The following is a 12,792-nucleotide window of genomic DNA, read 5'->3' as shown; positions in this document are numbered from 1 at the left end:
ATTTCTTCTCAAAAATCAAATCCTTTCTATAACTCAGCATGGTTTCAGACCTGGTCATAGCACTTCAAATGCACCAATATCCTTTATGGACCTAGTTAATAAAGCCCGTGATTCAGGGAAAATTGTCTCTACATTATTTCTGGATTTGTCTAAAGCCTTTGATGCTATTTCTCACACACTCCTCTCTCAGCTTACTAACATTGGACTATCTAGTTCATCTCTAAACTGGTTCAAAAGCTACCTATCTGACAGAGAACATGCTGTAAAATGGCAACACTCTATATCCCCATATATCCATAACCCCACTGGTGCTCCCCAAGGCTCCGTATTAGGACGTCTAATTTTTAATATTTTCATCAACAACCACCACATGTAATTCCAGCAAGGGTCTTTTGTTCAGTACGCAGACAATTCTTCTATAATCTGCTCTTCTGAAAACTCAACCAAACTACAGCATATTACTCAAATGGCACTTACTACAGTAGAGACTTGGCTCCATAATAAACACCTGCCTTTATACCCTAATAAAACCAAACATATAATATTCACCCCAAAGAAAAATACTCCCATTAATAAATCTCAGTTCCACATATTCTCGCTATATACCAAAATTGAATTTGTCACCCAAACTGTTGTTGTTGTGTCTTTCGGCTTTTCCCAGTTAGGGGTTGCCACAGTGGACCTCCGCTCCGCTAATGATTGGTAGTTGATTTTTACATGCCAAGTTACCAGCCCTGACACACAACCTTCAACGAAGGTACGCCCATTCACGCACGTCTCCACGCAGAAGACGCTCTAGCTGAGAATCGAACCGCCAATCTGTAAGGTGTTACAATTGACAAAAACCTAAAATTTGATCTACACTTGCAAAATAAAATCAGCAAAACTAATAAGAAACTGGGACTACCCTACACATACAAAATATTCCTCTCTCTTCACACAAAACAAGTACTTGCTTCTACTTATCTATTTCCTTCTCTAGTCTATGGTGCCACCTATTAAGTAACCTCCAATCCTCCTCAAATCTAAACTAGAAACATGCTAGAACAAGAATGCCAAATTTGCAACAAACAACCACCACTCCACCCACCACTGCATCCCTCTAAAGACATTAAACTGGCTTGAATTTCTCCACTATCTTACTTATGTTCAGTTAACCACCACACACAAATTACTTACTAAACCACAGGACTGTCCTGCCTTAAATTCATTATGCTCCCATTATAACCCCAAAAGGTCTCTAAGATCAGAAAACCAATACCTCCGCCAAATTCAAAAGCCTAAATTACCTGCTGGTCAACTACTGTACTCATGGGTAATAGCTAAAACCTGGAACAGCCTTCTCTCAGCCATTTACACAATGGAATATGCATCCTCCTTTAAAATCGCCCTACGCACAAACCTCTATTCCAAATGGATATGTAACTGCACTAAGCCTCCTCCAGCCATTACCTAGATTTTAGGGCCTTTCTACTCTTTCCTTTTTCCTTGTTATTTACATATTTGTATTACTACTTATGGCATTCTCTCCCAATCGCCACCTCAATTTCTCCTATTCTTTCTACCTCTACTTTTGTCACTCATAACTTCTGACATGTTCCTTCTCATATTCTATCAATTATTTTCTCATACATTATGATATGAATGCTGTAGCTTCTAAACGTCTTTCCCTGTTTGACATCTCAGTTCTTTTTCTGTAGACTTAGGTTCTTATTTTCACCCATAATACTATATCTTCTTAGTTGAATTACATTGTAATTTCATTTATGTGTAGCTAGTTTTTTGTACATAATTTCTTTATATTTCCCATACTATGTCAACTTCAGTTGTAATGCATTGTATTTAGTTTTATTAAGTGTGCATCAAGTGTTGCATGCACTCTAAGTGTTTTACTTTTTAGAAATCTTTTCCTGCATTGGTCCTGTATATATTCAAAATGCATACATTGTTGTACTATGTATTTTATTTGTGTTTCACATGAAGATTTTCTCCCCAGGCCTCCACTGAAAATGGGCTCTGTTTGGCTCAATAGACTTTCCCGGTAAACAAATACCAATAAATAAATAAATAAAGCTTAAGTAAAGCCTTTCTTGTGCCGTGAAACATTTACTTTATAAAAGCAGATGCACTTACTAGCCCAAGGTTAAGGTATGAAGTTAAATGGAAGCAAGAAAGAAGTCTCTGTGCAAATGTGCAGAGGCTACAGCCAGAAAGATCCAGTTAAAATAAAGACATATGTGTACAAATATGTATATATATTTATCTCCCTCTCTATATGTATATGTGTGTGTGTGTGTGTGTGTGTGTGTGTGTATATATATATATATATATATATATATATATACACACACACACATATATATAATAAATATATAAATATATGTAAATGTATATATATACATACATACACACATATATATGCCCTTGCAACTCCCACTCTTAATATCACCCACCCCATCCAACGACTATCTTTCTTTCCACTCCACTAACTACCTTGATTATAGTAAGCTCATATGCTCATAAGCCTAGTACTTATTATACAGCAGGAACTTCTTATTGTAACATTTGTTAATGTCTGTTATGTACTTCACAGATAAAGATTCTAGTTGTCTACTGATGTACTATGTTCTTCATCTGTAAATATGTTGTAAATAATTGCTATGTTAAATTGTTAATCGCTATGTAATCCAATGTAACTACTGTCTGTTTATTTTAACTGTGGAGCTTTTCTCCCCGGGCCTCCACTGAAAATGGACCTACGTCCAGTCAGAAACTCCCGGTCAACAAATGTAAATAAATAAATAAATAAATAAATAAAATACACAAATACAAATACACTTCTCCTTATTCAAAACATTGTGGAAAGTATGCAAATCACCCAAGAAACATGAAGATATGAACAAACCATCATAACGGCTCATACATGTATAATGTCATATATAACATAAGTTAATAGGGCAGCATATGTGTGCTCTAAATACCAGGCCAAAATAAAGAAAAAATTATATAAATGACATACATTAATTGACCAAATCTAATATATATTTACTCTCACACAGCAGCCTTGTTAAAATGATGTAATGTAGCGTTTACTGATACTACCTAAATGGGATACTCCTCTGCTCAACCTTTGATCAATATCTGCAAACTGTTCTAGAGGCATTTAGGTTGACTTTTATAATTTTAGTCTGAAGCATGTCTGCAATAAATACATTCAATGTACCTTTTATAGGTAAAAAGAATACCATTACATTTTTACAGTTCAGAAGCATTTTCGATATACAATACTTGAACCACATTCCTCATACTCCTGCCGACTAATCCAAGCATAACGAAATGCAGGTAGACTTGCCAGCATGGCTCCACCACTCCATACTACAAAGTCTTCATCCATATCCACAGGGCGTCTTACATGGACTGATGCTGACACATCCCCGGATACCATGGAACAAATCTCATTCTGCAATCGACTAGCTAAACCGGGTAACAGAGTAGTACCACCTAAAAAAAATAAATATTTACAGGATATAAAATGACAGCATGAACATTTTCTTACAGCTAGAGGATTTCATAATTCAGTGGTGCAATAGTAATATGCAGTAGTCACTTAAGAGATATAAAAGAGTTACAAAAAATAGTAGAATCCCACTGTTACCAGCACCACATCAATGACAGCCATCAACTGACAATATGATACACCCGGATTATAAGAACACAGGCTGCCAATATCCGGTGTAACACCTTACGAAAAAACTAATTGAAAAATATTTAATTAAGCCCTTCATGTTGTGCAACAAATTTACATTTAGAAAGCTGGTTGAGGGCATCTGCCTTAAGTATTACTTGGTTTACTTATTGCTGTAGAGACAACATCATAACTCCATTGAAACATATTTTAACCTGTGTAAATCCTTTTAATATTATGCCCAGTATTTGGAAGAATGCTATTGTGAAACCTCTCCCTAAATAAACCCATCCCTCCAATCTATCAGACTTTCACCCCATTTCGATTCTCCATTCCTTAGGAAAGACTCTGGAAAAAAAACTTTATTTGCAACTCACTCAATACATCAACCAACATGAGCTTCTCTCTCAAAAGCAGCATATTTTGGTCTGGTTGCAGTACATCCACAGCCATTTGAAGTCTCAGTGACAACATTCTTCTTGGAATTGACAAAGGCCTAACTACTGGAGCAATTTTTATTGACCTCACCAGAGCTTTTGATCTTATTGATTATTCAGTTTCCCTAGACTATCTCACTTAAATAGATATTAGTGATGACACATTGCCTCATTTTAAATACTACCCCCTCTAACCTCCACTTCTCAGTTAATTTCAATTCATCTACCTCTACATCAGTCTGTCTGCAGAAAGGTGTGCCCCAAAGATTTATCTGGCACCTCTCCTCTTCTCTATCTACATTAACAAACTTACTTTTGACTTACTTCATTCTCTCCTCCTGCTTTATGCTTATATAGCTTTATTCCACTTCAGCCATTCTCTCTCTTCCCTTGAACTCAAACTTCAGACTGATATTAATTCCCTTATTCAATGCATCAAAGATAAACAGATTGTTTTCATGCCTTTATTGAATGGGTTAGTGATAAAGAATTATTATTAAACTCCTCTAAAACAAAATTAATGCATTTTGCACTAGACAAAAGCTCACCTCTGTCTCCAGGTCTCTAAAAATCCTTGTTCTTCATAATAACACTATTGAAAATGTCTCTTTATTTAAAAACTTAGGGACTTGGTTGAACCCCTTCCTAAACTTCCAGCTCCACTGGACTACACACAGAAAAGCAAATTTCTCCTTTTCCGGGCTAATATGATCTCCACTTATCTAGACAGAGCTTGTATAAGTGCCAGAGCTAAAGGCATTCTACTCGCTCAGATAGATTATTGTCTCCTGCTAATTGATGCAGCTTGTGAAAGAAATACATCTACCAATCAGTCCATTTCAAATGCCATTTTTAGATTTATCACTCCCTCCACAAGAAATGAACACCAATGCAAAACCATTGAAAAAGCTAACTGGTTACCTGTGAAACAATGCACTGATTTTCTCCTTACTTAACTATTAAAACTTATCAAGAATGACACCTTTCTGGTTTCCAAGATGGCTGCACACTGATCAACAACTTAAATGAATCTCTCCCAGTGTGAAAAAATGAACTGATAGACAAGAGCCAGTAATTCTGCCAATTTTAGTAAAATTCAGCCAATGGCTAGTAAGCAAAATGCCTGAATTCCAGCAAAGAAGAACCTTAAGAGAGCCTGAAAGAAAATCAACTAGAAAAGGTGAAGAGAAAACACTGACTGGGAAGAATCCTGCAGCTGTTAAGCAAAAAGCAGTTCAAACTCCAGCACTGGTACAAGAGATGGCGTCCAGTAATTTAGTAAATGTTGTATGTGATAAAGATATTAAAATAAACAAGTACTTTTTCTTTGTTAGTTTTAGGAAATATAGGGATTACAAAATGTATAAAGAGAAGAAAGGCTGGACAAAATCACATTAAAGTTCATATGCTATAATCCTGGGCTGCTGGGGTGGGGAAGGGGTATAAAAATACACTGATTATAACATATGTAGAGATGAGATGTTTTATTTCGGACAGTGTAGTGGTAGCATTGTCACCTCACAAAAAGAGGTTCTCCAGTTCGATTCTCGGCTGGGGTGCCTTCTGTGTGGAGTCTGCATTTCCTCCCTGCATTTGTGTGGGTTTCCTCCAGGTACTCTGGTTTCCTCCCACATTACAAAGACATGCATCTCAAGCATTTCTCCCCAGACCTCCACTGAAAATTGGCTTTGTTCCAAGTTGGACTTTCTTGGTAAACAAATGTTAAATAAATAAATATATAAAATAAATACATTTTACTTTTGCACAGGTAAATGCCTGGATTAATGTCCTTGGTTTAATATAATACGTTTTTATAAGTGAGTGAGCTTTGAAAACAAGAGACCACTATGAATGTAGTGAATAGTTTTAATTTTGCAAATAAATGTTCAGTGCGAGTTGATATTCCTGCAACTGAGGCTATCTTACATTATTTTCTTATACACCCATGAAAAAAAGCTGACTACAGGTGAACACAATAAATATCAACACATTTGGACATTGCCTGTTGAAAGAAAAGTACAATTAAAAGGTACAAAGGCAAGCAAAGTAGCAAAACATGAAGTTTGAAATTACTGGAAGTGAATAAGAGATGGTCCCTAACTTCTTTGATGCATTTACTGGAACAGTATATAATTTAGTTTTAAAGATAGCCAAAGCACTTTTTTAAGGCTAAAAGTGAATTTTTCTGAAAGCATATAAGCTGTTTTTCTCATCTGGAAGGGGATTAAGATAAGATGGGAACAGACAGCAATCACTGCAAGAAAGAGAACAGGCTGTAATATACATCATAGCATGGATAGCCTTAATTTTAAGTTAGTTAATGCCTGCAGGTTCAGTCCTTGATTTGGGACAACTGTTACTATCAGGAAGGTTAAACTTCATTATTTGATGATGCACATAGTGTTGTGTGTTTGTTTTTTTAAGTTAATAAGTTGCTGGGGTGTTCTGAGTGTGTATTTCCTTTTGTTTGAAGGTTTTCATAAGTCTTATAAAATGTGACATAGGTTTAAATGGAGATAACAAGAAATAACTGCATAAAAGGTCAAATTGCCAAACATTAGTGGGTGCATGTAACACAAAAGCTGAAAATAGATGTTTAAAAAGCTGTCATATATAACAGGTAGGAATAATAACTTCTTATCATAACAGTTGCACTGTACATATTGTTTTAGAATGTGAATGGCCTCACAGGTATAAGACAAAAAGGTAAGAGTAGTGAATTATATTAAGAAATGCAGAATGCAAATAGCAGGAGACACATTTGGAAAGAAGTCAGCATATGAATATGGATTTCAGGATGGATAGTAGGCAGAATATTAGGGACAAAGGAAAATGTGAGTACTTACACTAATTGCTAGAGAAGCTCCATTAGAAATAGAAGAGGAAAGAAATGATAATAGTGGTAGATTTGTGGTAGTAAGGGGCTACTGGCACAGGAGAAGGATTATACTGGCATATATTTATATTCCACCTAAAACTGCTATTATGAAGCTTAAGAAATTTTGGGGAGAAATAATCAGCTTTTAGCATGCAATATTACTTACACAGATTGACTGGAACTTGATTTGCAACATTGAGGATGTATTTGGGGGACCTAGAAGAGAAAATATAAGAAAACAGAGTAGATTTGTGAAGAACTTTATGAAAATATTTAGTATGGAAGATGTGAATTCAGTAGTAGGGGCTTGGAGAGACTTTACATATTACTCACCAAGGTACAATAACTGGGCTAGACTAGAGAGAATTTATATTTGACAGGAACATGTGCATTTCACTGAAAGCTTTAACTAGCATCCAATAAATATTTCACATAATGCGCTAATGGCAACTAAGGCAAAAATGCAGAGTAATGAAATAAAAATGAGACACTGACACTTCTTTACCTACCTCAAAAAGAGAAGAATTAAAGGAATGGGCAGTAGAAATTATTCGAAAGTTATTAGGGAAGATAGAAATTTCTTCAGAAGGTATAGCTAGTGAGTGGAATAAAATGAAAGTGGATCTTAAAAATAGGGAAGAAAAAAAGAAAAGGGATATGGTTAAGAAGTAACAATACTTATTTAGACAGGCTGACAAAGTTTAAAGTACTGCAGAACAAGGGAATCTCACAAAACAGGAAGAGGTGCAAATGTTGCATGCTAAAGAGAAAATGAGGGAGTATCTGGACAATATGCACACATTTATAAAGACTGCTGTTAAGCAGCTGTGCTTTGATGACAACTCCAGAGCACAAAAACTTTTAGCATAATGATCTAGGCAGCAGAAAGCAGGAGGAGTTGTTGCCAAACTTAAACAGCATATATCAAGAAAAATAACCAGAGATCCTATGAGATATTACAGAGATTTTGAAAATTTTATGAAAATTTGTATAAAGCAGAGAAATGTGGAAATCAATAAATAGCACACAGGGAAATATTTATGGAAGACTTAAGTATGCCAATGTTAGTGGTAGATGAGGCTTAACAATTAACAGTTAAGATAGGAGGAGGTGAGATAAGAAGGGTGAAGTATAATCAATCTGAAGAAAAGTCCCCAGGAATAAATGGAATTCCTGTGGACATCTGAAAACTAGGAGGGAAGAAAGTGATAAAGATCTGGAAGTTTTTGTTTAACTGCATTTTAAAAGGAGGGGAAGCATCAACATCCTGGAAGAAAGCTATAGTGGCTGTAATGCTTACAGATGATACAGGTCCCTGTAGGCCTATTTCAATTTTAAACCATGATTATAAGTCACTTGTTGTTGTTTTGGCTTTTCTCGGTTAGGGGTTGCCACAGCAGAACTCCCGTCTGCTGATGATTGGCAGTAGATTTTTTTATGGGTGCCGAGGCGCCAGCTCGACGCCCAACCTTCAACGAAGGCACGCCCATTCTACGCATGTCTTTCGAATGCCACTCGACCACGGGGAGGACATGCAGACTCCACACAGAAGGCGCTCCAGCCGAGAATCGAACGGGAGAACCTCTTGCTGTGAGGCAACAACGCTACCGCTACACCACTGCGGCTTCATGATTATAAGTGACTATAACAGCTAAAGGAATGGCAAAGATGTTGTCAAAATTGATAGATCTAGATCAATGTGGTTTTGTGGAGGGGAGGCAAAAATTTGGCAACATTATTAAAACAATGGTGATCCAGAGAGACGAAGAATGTAAGAAAATACAGCTATTGCTGGTGAGTCTTAATGCAGAGAAAGTATTCGACAGAGTAATCTGGTATTTTATGAACAGGGCAATGGAAACATTTGCATTCCCTGATACAATAATAATGATAATCAGGAGGATAAATAAGGGATTGGAGGCAAAAAATAAAGTGGGAGGGTTTCTGCCTGTTAAGTTGTGTCTGAACAGAGGAACCAGGTAGGGGGTATCCCCTTTCCCCTTTGTTATTTGCATAACAGTTAGAGCCACTGGCAAAGAAAATAAAAGACTAAGAAATTCAAGGATTTAATTGGTATGGCAATCAAGAAAAAGTTAGATTTATTTGCAGACAATATTAATTTGTACCTGATAAAATTACAAAAGGATATCTCAGTGTTGTGGAAAATTCTGAGACAGTTTAATTTCTTTTTGGGATATAAAATTAATGAAGTTATAACAAAAGCAACAGTTGTAAACTGGTTCAGCAATACCTATATTTATGGTGACATGATAAAATGAAGTATTTAGGAGTATGGGCTAAAAATGATTCTGTTACATCAGCTGAGTCTAAACAAAAGATAATACAAAAACTGAGAAACTGGAAGCTGCTGTTTATATAAAATCTCATCTCTTCTGCCTAAATGAAAACCATGTTCACCTTTTTCTGATAACCTATCCCTGTCTTTCTTAAACTCGCAGCTGCCCCTATAGCCTGCCATAGCTGAATACTTGTAAACAGATCGCTCCAAGAATCTACTGTCCATGACATCTGGAAATCTTTCTACACCACACCACTACACAAAGGGGGTATCTCCACCGATCCTTCTAATTTTAGACCCATAGCCATTCTCTTCCCACTCTCTAAAATCCTTGAAAAATACATGCACAATCAACTTCTCAAATACCTAATTCAGGAAAACCTTCTGACTCCCACTCAACATGGCTTTAAGCCAAATCACAGTACTTCCACTGCCCTTCTATCTTTTACATACAATGTCACAGAGGCTAGAGACAAAAAACAGCTGGTGTCCTGTCTTTTTCTAGCCCTCTCTAAAGCTTTTGATACTGTTTACACTCTAAGCTACTAACTAAACTATCTCATCTCAGTCTCTCCACCTCCACTATCCTCTGGATTTCCAGCTACCTTACTATTAGGTTACAGTCAGTCAGATGGCAACCCACCTGCTCACCTTTTTTTTTACCTATTCAGACAGGAGTCCCCAAGACTCTATTCTAGGGTCTCTTTTTTTTCAATATCTTTACTAACAACTTCCACTCATCCTGCAGCACCTCCTCTCTTAAACAATATGCTGACAATTCTATTCTTATTTCCTTCTCTAATAACATCACCCACCAGCATTCCATTACACAAAACTCATTTCTCACCATCGAAAAATGGCTAACTAGCAACCAACTCATCCTCAACCCTAAAAAACACAAACTCCTTCTCTTCATTCCTAAATCTGTCTCCCACCATAAAACCATCTTCACTATCTCATGTCTTGATAACACTATTATTAATGCTGAATCACACAATAAGCTCCTCTGCATCATAATTGATGACCAATTAAAATTTGACCTCCATATTCAACAGTGTATTAAAAAGACACATCAAAAATTGGAACTACAATATAGAAATAAAAAATTCCTGTCTTCTGACTCCAAACCTTCTCTGGCACAGGCATTCCTCCTTCCCTACCTTCTCTATGGCTCTCCTATAATTACACATCTACAATCCACCTTAATAACCAAACTCAAACAAACATGCAACAAAATAGCTAGATTCACCAGCAACCAACCATACAAATCTCACCACTGCCTTGGTCTAAAACAAATCTAATGGCTTGAATTTCCCCAACTACTGCTTAGGTAGGGTCCTGGCATGGGTGGGAGCTTGAGTCTGCAAGACAGTTTTTCAGTTTTTTTTTTAAGTTGTTAGTGGATTTGATATTTCAAATATTTGAGGGGAGTTTGTTCCAGGCTTGGGACACAATGCTTTTGTAAAGTTGTTTGCCTATGTTTTTATTAAGTGTGTATATGTCGAGAAGGAGTTTATCAGAGAGTACGAGTAGGAATATAGAGGAATCCTAGAGAGGAGAGGGAAGGACAGGCTGAGGGTTTATTTAGTAAGGAGTGAGTGATTTGTAGCTGGGATAAAAGCAGTAGTTGGGGGAATTCAAGCCATTCAATTTGTTTTAGGACCAGGTGCCTTGTACTGTCTTACTCAGCAAATGCCCCCCACCCAAGCTGGGAAGCATCCATGGTCACCTTGGCCTTTGAGGGATGAAGGGTAAAACAGCAACCCTGCTCTAGTACCTGCGAGTGTAGCCACCAACCACCAGTGAAGAGATTCCTTGCACAAATGAGATAGCCTGACTGGATGGCATAGAGGATAATAAAGGAGGGACCATTGAACTGCTAGAGTGCATTGAAGAATTCTCATGTAAAGACGAACCATAGGAACAAGAGTTATGGTGGCAGCCAAGGAGCCCAACGCCCTTAGAAAAGATATGCTGGTGGTGTAGGGATGCCTAGAATGTTTTGACATGAAGTCTGAGGATAGAGATACTGTCCAGAGGAAGAAAAGCTAAACAATGTGTCATATCTAGATACACTCCAATGAAGTTTATCACCTGTATCAGGTGTAGATGAGATTTTCTCAGGCTGATGGAGATGTCCAAGTTTGAGGCTAGCTGCAGTAAGTAATCCCTGGCTTGGAGGAGTTGATGCCTGCTGGGGCAGTGAGAAGCCAATCGTCCAGATAGGGAAACACGCAGAATCCTAGCAGTCTCAGGTGACCTGTGACTACTGCCATACATTTGGTGAATACCTGGGAGGCTGTGGTGAGAATTAAGGGGAGCACTCTGAACAGATGACTGGCTCCCAGCCAAAAGTGGAGAAACCACCTGGAGTGCCTGGTCATTTTGATATGATGCATCCTGAAGGTCTACTGAGCACATCTAGTCGTCCCTCTACAGGAAGGGCAGAATGGACTGAATTGTGACCATTCGGAACTTCGAATTGGAAATGGACTCGTTCAGGTTTGTCAAATCCAGAATAGGTTGGAGATCCCCCATTTTTTGGGGGGCACTAAACAGAATCTGGAATAGATGCCTGATCCGAAATGGTCTTGGAGGATGGTCTGGATGACTCTTTTTGCAATCAACTTTGAAATTTCCAATGCCTCAGCCTCCCTCTGACTGGGTGGAATGTTGGAGGGATCTGGTTGGAGAGGGGGTTCAGAAAAAGGGAATGACATAGCCTCTGGATATTACGTTCAACAACCAATGGTTGTCTGTGATGGCTTCCCAGGCTATTGGGTGTAGAGAGAGACATCCCCCAACTGCTTCGAGAGTACAGCAGCTAGGCAATCCTTCAAGATTGCTAACTCAGCCTATCCAAGAAGGTATCTCGAGACCCTTGGTTCATCGGACCCCCTGCCACAAGGGTGGTGTCTGCCATTATCACCATTTCCACCTCTGCCTCTGGAGGAAAATTCTCCTGGAGATTCCTGGAAAGGACCTTGAGATCTTCAGAACCACAACTTCTTGCCACCCCATTGGTTCCTGGAAAAGGACCGTTGAGGGGTGGCAAAACAGATCCTAATGGCAGACCAGGTCTTCCCATCCTTCTCACTCTGGGACAGCGTGTCTCTAACAGTAGGACCAAACAAAGATGATCCATCAAAGGGAGCATTAGTAAAAGATGCCTTAAAGGGTTCCATGAAATCACAGAGCCAAATCCAGGCATGGTGCTTTATGGCAATGCCTGAACCAGCCACCTGTGAGGTACCGTCTGCTGTATGTGAGATTGACGTCATGGATGTATTCCATATGGAAAAGGAGGGTGTCCAATCTGGAGGGAAAATGTTTTCTGTTACTCTGCAGACATGGACCCTGGGGCAGAACCAGACAGTTCCTTAAACTAGGTCTCTCTGAAATCTGGTCACATGTGCCAAATAGTTCAGTGCCTGCAAAGCAAAGGTAGCTGAAGCATACATCCACTTCCAAAATCTGTCCGCCACCCAAGACT

The 12,792-nt window shown here is 38.1% G+C and overlaps 1 protein-coding gene across 1 annotated transcript in view; it reads right to left on the bottom strand.

The window, feature by feature from the left end:
- Positions 1-2,783: 2,783 nt before the first annotated feature.
- Positions 2,784-12,792, bottom strand: part of LOC122805359 (actin, clone 302-like) — a 305,392-nt gene continuing 295,383 nt past the window's right edge. Inside the window, exon 8 of the mRNA XM_044075487.1 lies at positions 2,784-3,501. Within this exon, the coding sequence (XP_043931422.1) occupies positions 3,263-3,501 (239 nt within the window). The 3' untranslated portion in view covers positions 2,784-3,262. The remainder of the gene's footprint in view (positions 3,502-12,792) is intronic.

Source organism: Protopterus annectens, chromosome 1.part0 (genome assembly GCF_019279795.1).
Source record: "Protopterus annectens isolate FY-2018-M chromosome 1.part0, PAN1.0, whole genome shotgun sequence".
NCBI classification, from domain to species: domain Eukaryota; kingdom Metazoa; phylum Chordata; order Ceratodontiformes; family Protopteridae; genus Protopterus; species Protopterus annectens.
The sequence above is the reverse complement of the archived record's forward strand: the minus strand, read 5'-3'. Positions and strand labels throughout refer to the sequence as shown.